At 43.7% G+C, this 15,934-nt stretch overlaps 2 protein-coding genes across 3 annotated transcripts in view; one reads left to right on the top strand and one right to left on the bottom strand.

Annotated features, from left to right (window-relative positions):
- ccng1 (cyclin G1) overlaps nt 1-15,934 on the top strand; it is a 142,627-nt gene that overhangs the window by 45,696 nt on the left and 80,997 nt on the right. The window lies entirely within an intron of this gene.
- The window catches only part of LOC310992158 (BTB/POZ domain-containing protein KCTD16-like), a gene marked incomplete at its 5' end in the record, with an annotated part of 24,290 nt that continues 9,022 nt past the window's right edge, over nt 667-15,934 (bottom strand). Inside the window, 3 exons of one of the 2 annotated variants that reach the window (XR_014595669.1) lie at nt 1,302-1,432; nt 14,108-14,239; nt 14,313-14,451. Coding sequence is in view for 1 of the 2 variants with exons in the window: in XM_083980167.1 (XP_083836293.1) it covers nt 981-1,432; nt 9,750-10,572 (1,275 nt within the window). Of the gene's footprint in view, nt 1,433-9,749; nt 10,573-14,107; nt 14,240-14,312; nt 14,452-15,934 lie in introns of those variants that run through there. The other variant, XM_083980167.1, reaches the window with a different exon arrangement.

The raw sequence follows: 15,934 nt of genomic DNA, 5'->3' as shown, positions 1-15,934 counted from the left end.
ACAGTTCCCAACATGTGTAGAAATTTAAAGCTGCACAGTTGCTGTTTAGAGATGGGAGTCAATTAAAAGTAAGAGGCCAGCTGCAAAAAAAGATTGGATTGTCTCATTAAGTCTAAATATGTAGAAAGTTATAAAATGGTTCACTATAAATAAATACAATTCTAATGCATTTATTAGCTTTTTTGCACACTTACAATCAAGAATTAGATCAATATCCATTGGCATTATATTCTACCTACACAACATGGTCTATCCAACACATACTGTAATGACATTTGACAAATTTTTTCACAATGGCAAACATATCTAGGCAGTGCTTTCCTCATTTACGTCAATCTCAGTCATATCACACCATGTTTACCCATCACACTAAACAGTGACTTGAAATTTCGTTTGATATTGCATAATGATGCTAAGGGTGAAATGACATGCAGTGCCGTTATCAAAGCTTACTATTCATTAAATGTGTTATCAGTGGAGTATAGTGATATTCCATTGCTAACTCACAGCACCATCTGGGTACATCAATTTAAAAAACAGCTATTGAGGGCAATTGCACATACAATATGTGTTAAGTTGATGAGTTGATAGGATGTTGCCCCTGAGGTTGCTTTGTTGCTTCAACTAGTGATATAGTAGTAGCCTTTAGTATGCTGGGCTCCCAGCTCTCTGAGGTGAGAACAGGGTTAGCGATGTAAGCCCCAACAGGAGTAACCTGATTTACACATGTGCATATCATACACAACACTGTGCATACGTCACAAATCAATGACTCACGCTGCCTTGTACTGTGTGTGCTCCTCTAGTCATGCTGGCAGGAAAAGTGTCCAAAGTCTTTTTTTTAAAGTACAGTATGTGTCTGAGAAGGTGCAGTCTATTGCCTATGCAGTTAATACTCTTCACTTGACAGTGACATGATACTACAATACCATCCCTCTTTCTCTTGCCTTTCTTTTCTTTTCTTTTCTTCACACTCGCGTTTAGAGACGGTACTTTCTCAGAAGCTCCGATTGCCACATGTACTTCCTCTCGGGAAAGCGATCAGGAATCCTAATGCGCCGGAAGTCCTGGATGCATTTCTCCAGCTCCTGCTCCGGAGTCATCTTCTCCTTATTTGCTTTCCTCTTCGCTGCCTCTCGCTCACGGACCCCGAAGGTTCTCATGCGCACCATGTCAGTTTTGCGGCGCATCTCTGCCTGTTGCAGCATGTGAACTTGTCCTTTAGGCATGGGGCGGTCCAGCGTCTGGATGTTGGTCTGCCGTCTCACGGGGCCACGGATCACGGTCCCTTTAGGGGAGCTGGCCTCCGACTGGGTCTCGGAACAAGAGGTGGAGAGGTCGTTGAAGGAAGTGCCGCTCTCTCCCTCACGCTCGCTTTTGTGGCTCTTGCAGCAGCAGTCACAGTGAGAGGACGACCACCTGGAGGGCCCACCTAGGAAACACAGAAACCCAAACGCACGCTCAGTCGTTTTGACCACATGCAGTATATGTTCTGTTGCGGCATGACCCAATGTCCCGGCTGTCTGTATGGTGACAGATTCCACAACTAATCAAAAGAAACAGTTGTACTGATCAAGCAAATGCTGACAAATGCCTACACAGCAGTTTCAATGTCATACAAATATCTTTAAACGAATGTCAGATGAGAGTGTGTGGTGGTGTGTGTGTGTGGGTATTTAGATGTATGAACGCGCAAGTCATTGGCTTTGACATTTAATTGCTGAATCTGAAGAAGCTGGTGGGCTGTGCATATTGCTTCCTCTGATAAGGAGGACCCCAGAGCTTAGTGCAGTTCACTGTGACTCCCTGAAAGACCTTTCCCATTTCCCAAGGCAAAGCTTGTCTCAGAGCCAAAGCAATCTGGTTTGCCGTCACAGTTTCTTATTAGAATTGTAACCTGGCTGCCAAGGAGGTGGTGTATTATTTTCTGTTTTCAGATCACTCAGTCAAATAAGTGTATGAATGTGTTTTCTACCTTTAGGGAGGTGACAACGTAAAAAAACAAAAACAAAAACAGGTATAAAAAACCAAAAATAATTTATCTTGGGAAGTAACAGAACCAGGTCAGTGAATAATGGATTGGATAGATGTGCCTGCAGACCCTGCAGGTGTCCTGACCTCCTGTCACAAGGATTGGGTGAACAGTGAACCTGGTGCGAGCAGGTTTTAGTAGCCTTCATTCTCCCTCCTGTGCCTACTTCTCTCATCTCACATCCTCCTACACTGCTAATTATGAAGCAGAAATACTGTACTGCACTGCCTGCTGGCTTGTGAAGTGTTCAAGTAAAGAGAGTAAACACAGTAGATGTCTTTCATTTCCAAAAATATCCTTGAACTATGGTCTCATTACGATGTTATAACAGGTAGAAATGTGCAGCGTTGGAAACGTGCTTTGCTCACTGTAAAACAAACAGCAGTGTGCGAGAAAATAAACTCACACAGACTCTAAAACCCTCTTAATGGCTTTTTCCACTGTGATGATACAGACTCAATACCAGTGATATCTCTGAGGGAGCAATAATTTGTCCATTACCTCCTTCCAGTGCATGCACCAATTTATACTGAACAGAGTTCAAGGGGGATTTTAACCTCTCTGCACACACTGTAATAATGACCTTATCTCTGGTGCGATGATTGCATTGGGATGATAGTGAGAGAGTCACTAACAGCTTTTTAATGGCTAATCCATGAGTGAAGAGGCCAATCAGTGCACCAATTTCCCCCCACAGAAAATGAATCCAGTTGAATCCAGCAGACGAGCAGCACCAGGCAAATGGATGCAGGCGCTTTAGTGGGGATGGATCAAGAGGCGGCAGGGTGAGCATTGTTTCTAAATGGATGGATGCTGTAGTCCAGAGGGGCAACCCATTTAGAAAACTAGCCAACACCCAATAATAGCATCATAAAATTTTCAGGCCAAGGAGGAGAATAAATTGTATAGAAGCCACAGACAGGCTGAGAAGCACCTGGGCATTAATTTTCCTTACAGTCGACAATTTTTCTTAACGGAGCATCGGCGTGGAAATGAGTGTTGCCACACAGTCCATAATGCAAACAGAGAAATCTATTTGTGTACGAACGAGCTTCGATGTCTCTGTCAGAGCCAAGACAGGAAACAACTAAGAGGCTTGTCAGGAAACACAGTCATTCTTGGGTACATTTAAACAAGTGGGTGTGTATAATACACTTAGGTATCTTTTCAGGGAAGCCATTGATTGTATTCTGTTTTTTCACAGATCTATACAGTCGGTCTAAGAGATCATATTCCAACCACATTAAAAGACCGAGGCTGGTCCTGAGACCAGACCCAAGCTGTGTCTGCACTTCTCATAAATAACAGAGAGAGAGGGAGTCGAGCTCAGAGCAGGGGCAGGCAGGCGTGTCTCACAGGCTATCCTCAAACTCTGCTCCATATCTAATGAAAGCAGGAGTGTTTGTCCTGGTGCCTGGGTGGGAGAAGTCCGTTTTATGTTAATTCACCTTCCTTGATGTTGGACTTAAATGACACATTTTCTTTTTTTCTTTTTTCTTTTTACCCATATAAAGGTTTTAAATGGCAGGAAAGTAGGACATGATAGGGACTGAAGGCAGCAAGCTCTGACAAACTCAAATTCAAATGTCAGTGGGTTTCTTGTCAGACATTAGTGCTTTTGTTTAATTTTTTTCATCTCTGCTCCTGAACTGACTCATCATGGGTGTCTGATGATTATTTCTTCAGAGCAGCTCTGTGCTACACTCGTGTAATCTGAGAAAGGCTCGGCACAGTGGTGCACTTCAACATTCAGAGGCGGAAATTATATAAATAAATAAAAAAAACTGACAGAGAAAGACTAATCACTCAGCAGTTTTGCGTGGTTATTGCACCAGGAGGCCATAACGCAATTTATTTCATTTTCAGACTTGAGTGACCCAAAGGCTGCCTGCCTCTCGCATTTAAGTCACAGCAGTGATATGAACTGTCCCCCCAATCTAAAAAAATTAAATTAGGTTTTAAACACAAGACAGCGTTTCACATCCAAGCTGTCTCGCTCAGACAAAAAACACTTGGTTTCTGAATTTCTTACATAAATGCATCTGCTTTGATCACTTTCATTACAGCCTCTTATTTGTCCAAACACAACTAAGACCTGACAGTGGTGTGAATTGCTGTGTGGTTCTAGCACAAAAACATTTTTCTGGCCAACACGGTTGTGAGATAAAAAAAAAAAGCTGCTACTTGTAACTTTGGTGAAAAAAGCTGTAAGCATTATGGGTGATTTTGTTTGGCAGCTTAAATATGCGTATGCAGCCAGTCAGGGAGTTAAGCTCATGCGAGTGCAGAAGCTCTGATCTAGAAACACACTCTTATATATTCTCTGTCTCTCATATCCAGTTACACAAATAATTTTTACTCTGCCTCTGCCTCAGGAAGTGTAGTTTACATGCTTGTTAGCTCACAAATTAGGGCAGCGTGTCCTTGCAGCAGACAAAAGGCTTGCCTTCCAAAGGCAGTGACTGTCCTTACAGGGAGAGGGAAATCCATTTCACCAAGATTGTCCTATTTGCTGCAAAGTATCACTTCAGCAGTTAGTGTCCAGTCTGACTGATGGGCAAAGCTGTCTTCTTGCCAGATAAAATAATGTCTGTAATGACTGCATACATCTGAATTTGTCAATGTTAATTACTTTGGCCTGGCCAACCCACTCTGCTGAAATCCCTTCATCAGCAGCAGTGAGGGCAACCCAACAAGCTTCACATGACCTAATTCAAGGGCACAGAACACCTCTTATAGTCTCTCATAGTCATCCTTGGCCCAAATTATCTGCTTTCCATGAGGAGAGTGACAGCTTCACTGGCTGATTGTTAATGACAAGCAGTTGCTGTCCCCTCCTAGAGTCAGGGGGTGGCTGCCCGCTGAGTGTCTCCCTGACAGGGAGATGAACAAGCCACGCAGACAGATTGAAATGTCTATATCAGCCTCTCCCCGTAGGCCTGTCCTCTGACCCAGCTCCACACCACTCCGCTGCACAAGGACTGATGAAGCAAGATGAGTCTTGTGGAAAGGGAGAAGCCATCCTCAGTGTTCTCAGAGCTCTTGTCATGACCTCAATGAAGCCTCAAGAGACGGGATGAAAGAAGAGGGGCAATTCTGGCATCCCTCGCCCTGTCAAGTAGGTGATATCCAAAGAGATACAACTAAGGAAATTGCAAATAACGCTGAGCCGAAGCATGAGATCTACTAAATACCCCAGCTCAATCACATGTCACAGGTTGTTGCCATGGACCAAACAGAGTCCTATACCTAAAAATGAAAGCTCACTAACTTGCAACGCTTCCCTTCAGGGGCGATCCCCCTTTCTTCAGAAAACACTCAGTCCTGCCCACTGTGTAAGGAGTTCCACCATCCCAGTAGCCATTAAGTGTCTCTGGAGGGATCATTAAGGTGTAGGATGTCAGGCGGTAAGAGCTGTTGTACCTGTTCTCCAGCAGCTACACGGTGCTAAAGTGGCAGAACCAGGACAAAAATGGCAGTATGTAAATCATGGCTGAACAATGAACCATGATGTTTTGTTAAGCTTCTGCTTTGGAAAGAGAAGAAGTGATGGCAACGTTGTAAGTGTTGTATGTTCAGTCTTTTCATTGATGAAGATGTTAATGTCAATATAATATCCATCAAGTCTATACTTATTCACTTAATTTGTTATTTTGCCTTCTCTTCACTTGGAAATGAAGCAGGAGGTATTGTAGAAACTCTCCTTGTTGGTGCATTCAAGGGCACCCACAGTCTTGCAATATATTGTTTGGGGGGGCTGAGCACAATCAATAAACATGTACAGACAGGCATGTGTGAAGTGGGTTGCTTCATGCATAAATGGTTATTATTCAACACCTGAAGCTGAAATGAAAACCAATGGCCTCCAAGAAATCAATACAGAGGCCTGTAGAGAGAACCAGAAAAACAAACAGCAGCAGCAGCAGCCTGCAAACTTTTTTTTTAATGACCTAAAACATGAAAAAGCACCAGCGCTGCCCTACAAAATTCAGTGCATGCTGCTTTTTAGAGTGATTGATTGCAAAAACTACATTTTCCTCTTGCATCTGCACCTTTTCAATAACCTCAGATTTACTCCCAAGGTGAGCCAGATTGTCTACTTGAGCTGATGTAGTGTACAAGCTTCTGCAACTATTGTAAGAAAAAAATGGCATAAGCGTGCACACCCGTGCTTTATCCCTGACCATTTTTCTGCCCAGGTGCTCTTTAAGACGTATATGAGTTATTCATGGCAACGCCATCCATCTCTTGTAGGCAATGCCAATCCATCCAGGCTCCGGGCTCTCTGGGAGCTTGGGGACGGCCCAATCTCTGCCTCTATTACGCCCAAGCAATTGATTACTTTCCTCCTTGTCTCTCCCTTGCCGCCTTGCGGCCATTGTTCAGGAGCCATTATGGCCCTACATCAGCTCACTCACAGCTCAAATGAAGACTGCACAGTTGTATTAACAGAGCACACCTGGCAAGTGTAATCACTCTCCATCTTTACCGTCTCCCACTCTGACAGGACACTTCTGCACAGAGTAGGAGAGATGAAACTATCCCCGATGAAACCAGCACCAATGCTCAATGATGATTTGCTAAGCCACTGTGATGTGGAGGCTGTAATGTCAAAGCAGGTTATGATGAGACTTTGTCTCAGGTGATGACAGATATTCACCTGTGAACGGAATTAAACAGCCCATTCTTGTGCGACTTGTGTTTCAAATTTCTACGAAAATAGCTTTACATTTATCTCTCTAAATTGCATCTCCAGTGGATGAGTAGAGACGAGGAAATATTTCGAGATCACAGATTGCTTTTAAATTAGCCAACACTCTCTCCTTTCCCCAGAGATAATTGGTAATAAGGAGACCAGTCCCAAGTGCCAACTGGGAAGTAAGAGTTTTTAATCACTGCAACAATAGTGTTATCACTGCCAACGGGGAAACCAAATGTCCCTGCCATGCAAAACCACGTGTATTTCTGCTTGACAAATAACCTGACAGGATTTCTTACAGTGGAAATCAATTTGGAAAACAATCAAAACATAACTTGTGTTTAAAAACTGCTCATGGCAACACTAAATATGTATGTTGTGTTTAATGTTTACTCTAACAAACCACCCGTGCAACTTGCAAGTCAAAATTCTTAATTATTCTTTCATATTTTTGACTAATAAACCAACATTTTACTTGTTATCTCCTTATTTTGAGATACCAATTCACACTTCTTTACTTTTTAATCTCATCATTTTGATTTATCCAATCGTTTTGACCTCCATCCAGTATTATTGGCACATTATCTCAAGTTTGATTTTGACTAACTTTTCATTCATCCATTTTTCCCCCTTTTCCTCTGGATTCTTTTTATCAACCAAACCAGCTAAAATGACAGTCTTGTTAATTCTGCCCTGTATGTGCTTGGAATCGGTTGTGATCCATTTTTCTCCGACTCTGTTTTTTATTCAAAGGGTAAACAGGTCATAGCGGGTCAAATGTGAATTATTCATCATGGCCATCAGGGGTAGAAACTCTTGTCCATGATGAATGCCCAGACACTGTGGCCTCCTGAGGAGAGTGCCCTTTTGCTGAAAGTATCATTTGTTTTAGTCTGCGGAGAATTCAAGAGCATACATCCAACCAGGCAGGCGTGGGCGACAATAATTTAGAGCAGAGCACCTTAACTTTATGAAGGAATTCATCCCTTGACTGTTAATACAGATGACACTGCACTGTAAAATGATGAATAACTACTGTGGGGATTCGGGAAACTGGAGTCTGCACTAATACTGAGAGTCAGTGGAGTCTGCAGGAAACAAGTGATGCATTGAAAAAGAGGAGCAACATGGATGATGCTAAGGAACTGACAGGCTGGAAGAAAGTCTCTCAATTTGTTTACTGCACTGGATTGCTCTTCTTACACTCTCCACAAACACAGCCTCCTCCTTTCACTCCAAAAGTGACTGGATGGGATGGGCCAAGGCCAAGAGGGGGGCAGCGAAGTGCTCTGCTGGAAACAACAAATAACAATAAAGCACATCTGTTTCATGCCGCCTCCCAAAGGTGCACTTGACATGTATTCTTGGTTCAGGACTACAGTACCTGCCCTAGGCCAGCCACTGTCCCACATTCAGAATCAGGTTACAGTATTAGTTTTGAAAGTGGATGCGGGCCGCGATGCAGAGGCTCTCACGCCTGTATGCCTTTGACGTGTCTATCCATCATCCTGACTAGGTCTCTGTCTCTGATGCTCGCCACGTATATGTGTGTGTTTCCTCCCGCCTTCACCTAGTCTGCTCTCTTTTAATGAAAACCCAGTCTCACTCTCTTTCTCTTTCTCCCACTCTTCCTCCACCCCCATTTTTTCTCCCCCTCACTCGGACTCGATGAACTTTCCTGTCTGATACTTTAATCTATTTTTGCTCCTCGCTTCCCCTCTCTTCTTTCTGCCTCAGTTCTTTCTCCCCATGGCCAGGTCTCATGCAACTTTTACTCCCTCATCCCTCATGCTTAGCCACTCTCTCTCCTCCATCTGCTTGCCTCCCTCTTCTCCACTTCCTTTCAGCTCGCTTCCTTAAATTCCTTCTCTCTTCTCCTTTCCTCACATGCTCTTCATACTCTCCATCTTGTTTTCTCTTTTACCATGCTTATTACAGTTTCTCCCCTGCCTCTTCCCTCCATTGCATCCACCTCCTACTGTCCCATCACATGCCTTTGTCCTAGGGCTGTCTGTTAATGGGGAGGGCGAGGGTGGGGGGGTGAACACCTACACCATATGCTCTGCTCTAAAAAAATAAAAAAGTTGAATGACTCAGGAAAATCCTACTTGGCAGGATGTTGCTGCAGTTAATGGAGGACCCCTCTGTTATAATTATCCCAAATTAACAACACTATTGGTAAATCATTAGCAACCCATATGCCATGTCTTCCTCGGCCCACCCTCCTGCATCTCCAACCTTTACCTATCAGCTGGGTTGTCTACAGCTCTTCCAAAGGGAGCCTTTCAGAATAATGAACAAAGTGCTTTTTAATTGGCCATATGGTCCAGCTCCTCCCTCTGCGATGAGTGGAGTGAACCACATTTGCAGCTAATTAAAGCATTTGCTGATGAACAAACTTTGCCGTCGAATGGAAATCAAAGCTGATTCAAGAAAAAGCAGCAGCGCTCATCTGAGATCTCGCTGCCCACTGGTGCTATATTATTCATAACCCATCGGTTGGCAGAATCTCAGCATCTGTTTACGCATGACGCATATGTACAGCAGCATTGTGACTCAACTCCCATGAGTCTGTAGACTGTGGGCAAGTAGGACCCAAAACAGAAGTTTAGAGGCAAGGGATGTAAGGGGGGGAAAAAATCCAAGAAATAGGGGATGTGCTGCAACCCGACCATGCCTCCTGGTGGTGTGAGCTACTCATGTCTTTCTGGAGACAGTCTTTCAATCTGCACCACGCAAACACATTAGATGGGCCATCATATGGTAAACTATTTAAACCAAACTTTTTCTTTTTACAATTACACTTCTCTAATGGGTTAAAGAGCCTTCACTGCACGGATGTTTCTACAGCAGGGATGTGATTACCTGAGGGGAGGGAGGGGCACCTTTTATATTCATTACTTCACACAGGAGTTGTTTATGTTTGTTGTTTTAATTATGACATCTGAAGGTCAAAACCGGCAATTTAATTCACATCACTTGTCAAATTATTCTACGTAAGAGTAAATCTTCACTCACGGTAGAAGATGTACTGTGCGTAATTGGACCAGACCCTGTCATCCGCGTAATGACCGATGGAGGACGCAGTCAGGGACGTGTTGCAGGCCACGATATGAAAACCGCTCTCTGACAGCATGTCAAAGGCTCGCTCCAAGTGCCTGAATTTAAGGTAAAACCTGCAGCTGTAGCGGTCCGGTGGTCTGTCCGTGTCCCTGTTCTCGTTCAGGGCGTCTCCAAACACCTCCTTCGCCAAGCCGATCCTGCTGCTGATGAAGATCCGCGGTAACTTTTTGGCTTTGGCGTCACTTTGACTTTCTCTGCCACCCGTCGCGCAAACGCCTTTGAAAGCGACAGTGATGTAGCCATACCTTCTGTCTAAAGAGTAAGAGGGGTAAAACCTCTGGTCGCTGCCCTGCGACGCATCGTCGAAATCACTGTGGTACAAGTCGTCTGGAAGTAGTTTCGAGTCCTCGGATGACAAAAGTTTGGCCAATTCTGGCAGCTGGAAGAATTCCGCCTCTCTTTTGAGTCTCCCCCTCTCAGGGAAGTGGTCAGGTAGAACAACCTGCTTGTCTCTAAGGTAATCCAGCACATATCTAAACAGAAAACCATCTCTGTCGATAAAATAACGTCCTCTAAGGTCCCGGGACAAGTCATTTGAAGAACCCTTCTTGTTAGAAAACAGCTTCCCCAGTAAGGAATTTGGAAAGCTTGTCAGGGTGGCATGGCGAGTGTAATACACCTGCCCACCCACATTTAGCTCGATGACATCCGATGGAGGGTTCTGCACAGAGCCTTGCTCTTTTGCAGGTTGCGTTTTGCAGTTTTCGCTCAGTGCCATTTTTTGCTAATCTTGCATGAAATTCTGAGTCTCGATCGCGCCGCGCAAACGTCCCAGAAGTTCAGGGTGTGGGGTGTAGCTGCATGGTGTTGATGCACTCAAGATCCAAAGCACAGTCTTGATTCAAGCTGCAGTCCTCACATCCAGGGCCTCATGGCAAAGAATCCCAAAGGTGTACCTACAGTATATCCATTAAGCCCATGCCTAAATGTGAATCCTTTTTTTTTTTAACCGGATCGATTATCATAACCAGCATCATGTTACACACATCCACTGCGATGGCTCATGGCTGTGACTTAAAAAAAAAAATTCTCCTCACTCACTCAGAATTTTCCTGCCATCAAAAAGAAGTCAAAATGTTTTTGCGCCCAAGTTTCCTGTGGAGAGATTCATCCTCTTTCGTTTGGCTTCTAGTTCAATCACATCAGTCCCGAGATAAACTGAGCGCTGTGCGTGCATCCCATCATCCTGCTACTGAGCGTCGCTCCTCACAAATGGGATGCTGAAAGATGCTGCGAGGTTGCTCACAGAGCGGAGGGTGGAAGCGGGACTCCTGCGCGCACCCATCTCTCCAAACTGCTGAGAGCGGTAACGCTTGGTCCGGCAGAAGGTTAAAGATAATGTTGCTCTAAGCTGTGCAAGAAAGAGAGAGAAGGGGGGAAAACCGTCCCGTGAAGTGGTGTCTTACATCATCTTAAAGGAAAATTACATTTGCAGAAGATCGACAGAAAATGGACTGATGTGGGCACATCTGTGCAGTTTTTTCCCATGAAATTCTGATCTAGCCACGGGCGACGTGCAGCTGGCGGAGAGGATTCAGGTCTAATGCAGTCTTAACATCCCAGCGTTGCGGATTTTAATCCCTTCTTCTGAGTCTTCACAGAGGCTTTCGCATTTAACGCTTTTAGCTGACGCGCTTATCCCGGGAGACGGGTGAGGGGTTAGGTCCCATCATGCAGTGTCTTGCTCAAAGACCCATCGGCAGTGACAGCCACGCGTGAACGGAGCTGCTCCTCTCCAGGGACACTGAAGCCTGCCACTACTCTGTAACTGCTTTTTACAAACTGCCAACAACGACTTAGACAGAAATTAAATAAACTAAAGTAAAAATGACAGTTGCACTCTCCTGCATCCGACTAAGCGGCATCACTTCACTGTGAGCCCGAATATGAAAATTGATCCTTTCCTCATCGATTTGACTGAGTTGTTACTTCAGCACCACGGCCAGCTCCCAGCTCGCCCCGTAAGCACTCAGCAGCCCGGTGCACCGTCTACTCCTATACAAACACATATAGACTACTTAAAAATAAAAGCAGTGATTGATCCCCCCACTACCAGAATGTCTTTTCATTCTGCATTAATCCTTTCGACCATTTTGGGAGCAAATCCCCCATAAAGTGCACCTCCTTGCAGTTTTACGAGGGTAACCAAAAAAAAAATCATGAAACCTTCATTAACGAGTCATTTGATTCTGGATTATAGTAGACGGAGGACAGGGGTTTGGGACTTGTACATTATTTCTCAGAGTCTGCTCAGTAAATTTGTCATAGAGCCATCATACTCCATAGTGAAGCCAAGTAGTGTAGGGTGGAAAATCCAGTTTGGAGAAAGTGAGACGCGGGGCTGAATTTAAAGCTTGACAATGCATATCATCATCTATAAATAACAGTATGTAGGTCACAAGCTACTTTTATGTAAGGTGAACAACAGATGTGGGAGTAAATTGAAAATATGCATTCAAAAGGTGACGGTCCATGGTCACCTGAATAAAAGAGGGCAGGCTGCCGACTTATCAGCTTGTTTGTTTTATATGACGTGTCAGGTCCCTTTTATCCACTGCCCACATCACAAAGAGCCACAACCTGGCTTTCAGACGGCTTTGTGTCTTCTGTTTTGTGTCTTTGGTGTGTGTGTGTGTTTTTTGTTTTGTTTGTTTGTTTTTTGTATATGATTTGAAGCCATGTTATAATAAATCAGAGCCTTTCATTGCTGCAGTGCTGAGAGAAGGCGTTGATGATGGGAGAGCACCCTTGACTCGTGGTTTTGAGGAGGCAGCGGTCACGCTTTACCCTGTTAATTCAGAGTATATTGTGCTGGAGAGGGGTTGCTAAGCAGCCACAGGGGACTGAGTGGGATTCAAACAGTGGGGATTTAGAGCTACAGTCAGCACCACTGATCTCTTTCTCTGTGATGTTAGGTTTTACAGCTTATATTATACATGATATTGTAATGTTTTGTGTCAGTGCGTGACCTTAACATCTAAATTGCAAACACTGCAGATATCATTTGGTGTCGCTCACTCTGGTGTTTTCTTTGTAAACTCACCTGCACAGGTCATCCTATCTCTGATTTTTTTACTTATACAACAGGAAATTGATTCCCAATGATTCTCTTCCCATATATATGCTACAGACTATGCTTCTTATTCATCTCACTCATCCAGCCATTAGAGCCAATTTCCCTGCCTCCTGTCTTTGTTTTATTTCCTGTTCATGCACTATCCTATCTTTTGGAAGGGGTTGAATTTCCTGCAACTTCGCCATGAATAATGTAACAATACGGGTCCCAGCTGAGCATGAAGTAAGGAAACCTGTATGTATTTTAACATTAAATTGACAATAGTGGGTTTTGAAAGCTCTTGCATTATAAAGTGCAGAGTGGCTTGGGCACATTGCTGCTTGTCCGCACTAAGTTTAATCAGACAACTTGGCCAGTTTCCTTCTAAGCCCAGTTCTTTGCAAGGCAATTGATTGACTCTATTTTTTCATCTCTCTTGACCAACAAGACTAAATGCACAATTTGGTGCCGAGAGAGTAGGAATCCAAAAGGCCTGTATGTCAATTTTTTCCACTGTGCTACCAAAAATCCTTCCTACTGGCTTTTATTGCCTAAGAGGGTAACATACATCAAGTAACAAAGACTTTGGCCCAACAACAGGTTAAAAAAACCATGACTTTAACTTTGTGACAACACACTTCCTGCTGACCAGACTCTGAAGAAAAGTCACCGATGTTTTTTGATGTGTTTGGCAACATTAATTTGTCTCCATAGGTAGGGATTCATGTCGATCTTTGTTGTAATGTCTACATTGAATTAACAGTGAATTATTCTATATTGCCATTTTATGTTAAAAAGTTTGATACACTGTGAAGCTCTTCAACTTGAATGTTTGTCATAACCCAGAAAAACATCCTATCAGTCCAGCTGCAGCTTCTTCCTACATCCCTGGGTTTTCCCTTTGGACTTTGTGCTGCATAATAGTGTGGATAATAAGTTACTCTTCATTTAGAGTTTGTACTATGGGCATATATTGATATGCTATGAGGAATGTATCTTCATTGTGAACAGCAGTCTTATATCCTACTCAGGGGACATTATGTAAATGTTCTCGCACTGTATATTAAGAGGATTTAGTTTTACTCTGTTGTTCGACCAAAACTGTTTGGAGACCTCAAATGGCTTCTATAACCGAGCGTGACGAAACCCTGTTGGGTGGTGTTGGTTGTTTGTGTGTGGAGTGCTGGGTAGCACTTACCAGCGGAAGAAGCTGAATCGATGGACGCTGAGTGATTTGGCCTCAGTTATATTTTCTGTAGACTCTCTGTTCAAACCCGTTCCTGTAGACCACACGGTGATTGATGTGCAGAGAACCATCTAAGTAATGGCACTGTAGAACAGCAGAACAACATCATGAGACGTAAGAGGTAACTTTGGACTTGGAGTTTATGCTGCCGACTTACCTGTGGTTCATTGATGACAGGAACTTCTGGGATTGCACAGCCAACATGTTGCGGTTGAGTATGATAGGTCATCCACTGTCATCTCCACAGTTACACTTTTAGTAGGTTAACCTCCCCCAGCAATGCACCACGAAGTAGCCTGACACAATTTGTTAAATGAGGAATGATTAACATTGAAATATTATAGCATCTGATCTTCATTGCAATCTATTGCATTATATATTTCAACAGAAATAAATATGTATTGCTTTTTTGTGTCCATCCTTTGCTTATTCATACATGCGGGTTTTGATATTACAGTAAGTTAACACAAACTGATTTTACCTGATCTGACCTGATGTGAGCTAATATAAAAATATGTCTAATTATGATGCATTAACATTATTCCATACTGTCCACTGTTGTAATTATCCCCTCAGTCTCTTGGTGACGCTATTTTATCAAGACTGACTCACTGGCTTATGGACGCTGTGGCGTGTCTCACCCCATCTGTGTCAGTGTGGAACTGGAGTATTGGGTTAGAGCCAAGGGAGAGAGAGAGAGAGGGAGAGGGACCCAAGCTCAGTGCATAATCAAGCAAGAGAAGCAGGAAAAGGTTGCATTACAGTACATGATGTCAGGTTGACTATATACAGTATATATTTTTTTATCCATAATGTCAAATGTACATACATTTTTCTTTTTTTATGGCCAATGGACCAATGACACACTTCAGATGGTGGCTGCATTATTTGTTGTTTAGCCTCCTCTTTGGAGTTTCATTGAGACAAGTCAGCTATACCTCCAGAGGAGATGAAGCCAGTCAGAGTCTGTTATCAGGAATATTGGAGGATCTGGCGCTGAAAGTGACAGAGCTTGATGCTTGACGAGCCTGGTTTGTTGCGGAAAGTGTGGACACAGTGTCAGGTAATCTTCTGATCAGCCAGCGGATAGACCGAGAGGGGTTCTGCAAAAAGCCGTCTGCATCCTCTGGTATCAGCTCTTAAATCCTTTTCATGCATACAGCTTAGTTTTGGACATTACAGACATAAATGACAACAGCCCTGCTTTTGCTACGGGAGAGATTCATCCAGATTTACTGGAATCCACTAGCCTGACAAGCCAGACTATATCACTAAAATGTATAGTCTGGAAACGACCGGTAGACCTCGGCTCAATCCAGGGGGCGGGATGAAGGCCGTCTTTCAAACTGCCTCTGCACGCAATAGGGTAGCGCTACGACCAATCAGAGCAAAGAGCAGGATGTCGTTAGCCTGACAAGCCAATTAAAATGTATGTCGTCATCGTGTTAAGCCCGCCCAACGACTCTCTAAACAGATAGAGCGTTGTGATTGGTGAACACAATCGGTGTTCGAGACTCAAAAAGTTCCTATGGCTCGTTTCTAGACCCACCTACGGAGCAAATATATTTGCTGCCGCTAGGGTGCGTCTAGATTTCTAGGCTAGGAATCCACAGCTCTCGGGCAAATGCTTTCCACAGGAGAATACGCATGACCCCTGTCCGTGAATATAAGCTCAGCCCTAATGACCTTTTTATACTGCTAATTTTCCAGATACAGTTCTTAAAACGGCCTGGAGGCACAGGCTAAATATGTACTGAAAAGCAATGCGGTCAATGGGGG

Source organism: Trachurus trachurus, assembly GCF_905171665.1.
Source record: "Trachurus trachurus genome assembly, chromosome: 10".
NCBI classification, from domain to species: domain Eukaryota; kingdom Metazoa; phylum Chordata; class Actinopteri; order Carangiformes; family Carangidae; genus Trachurus; species Trachurus trachurus.
This window is presented reverse-complemented; position numbering and strand designations above follow the sequence as displayed.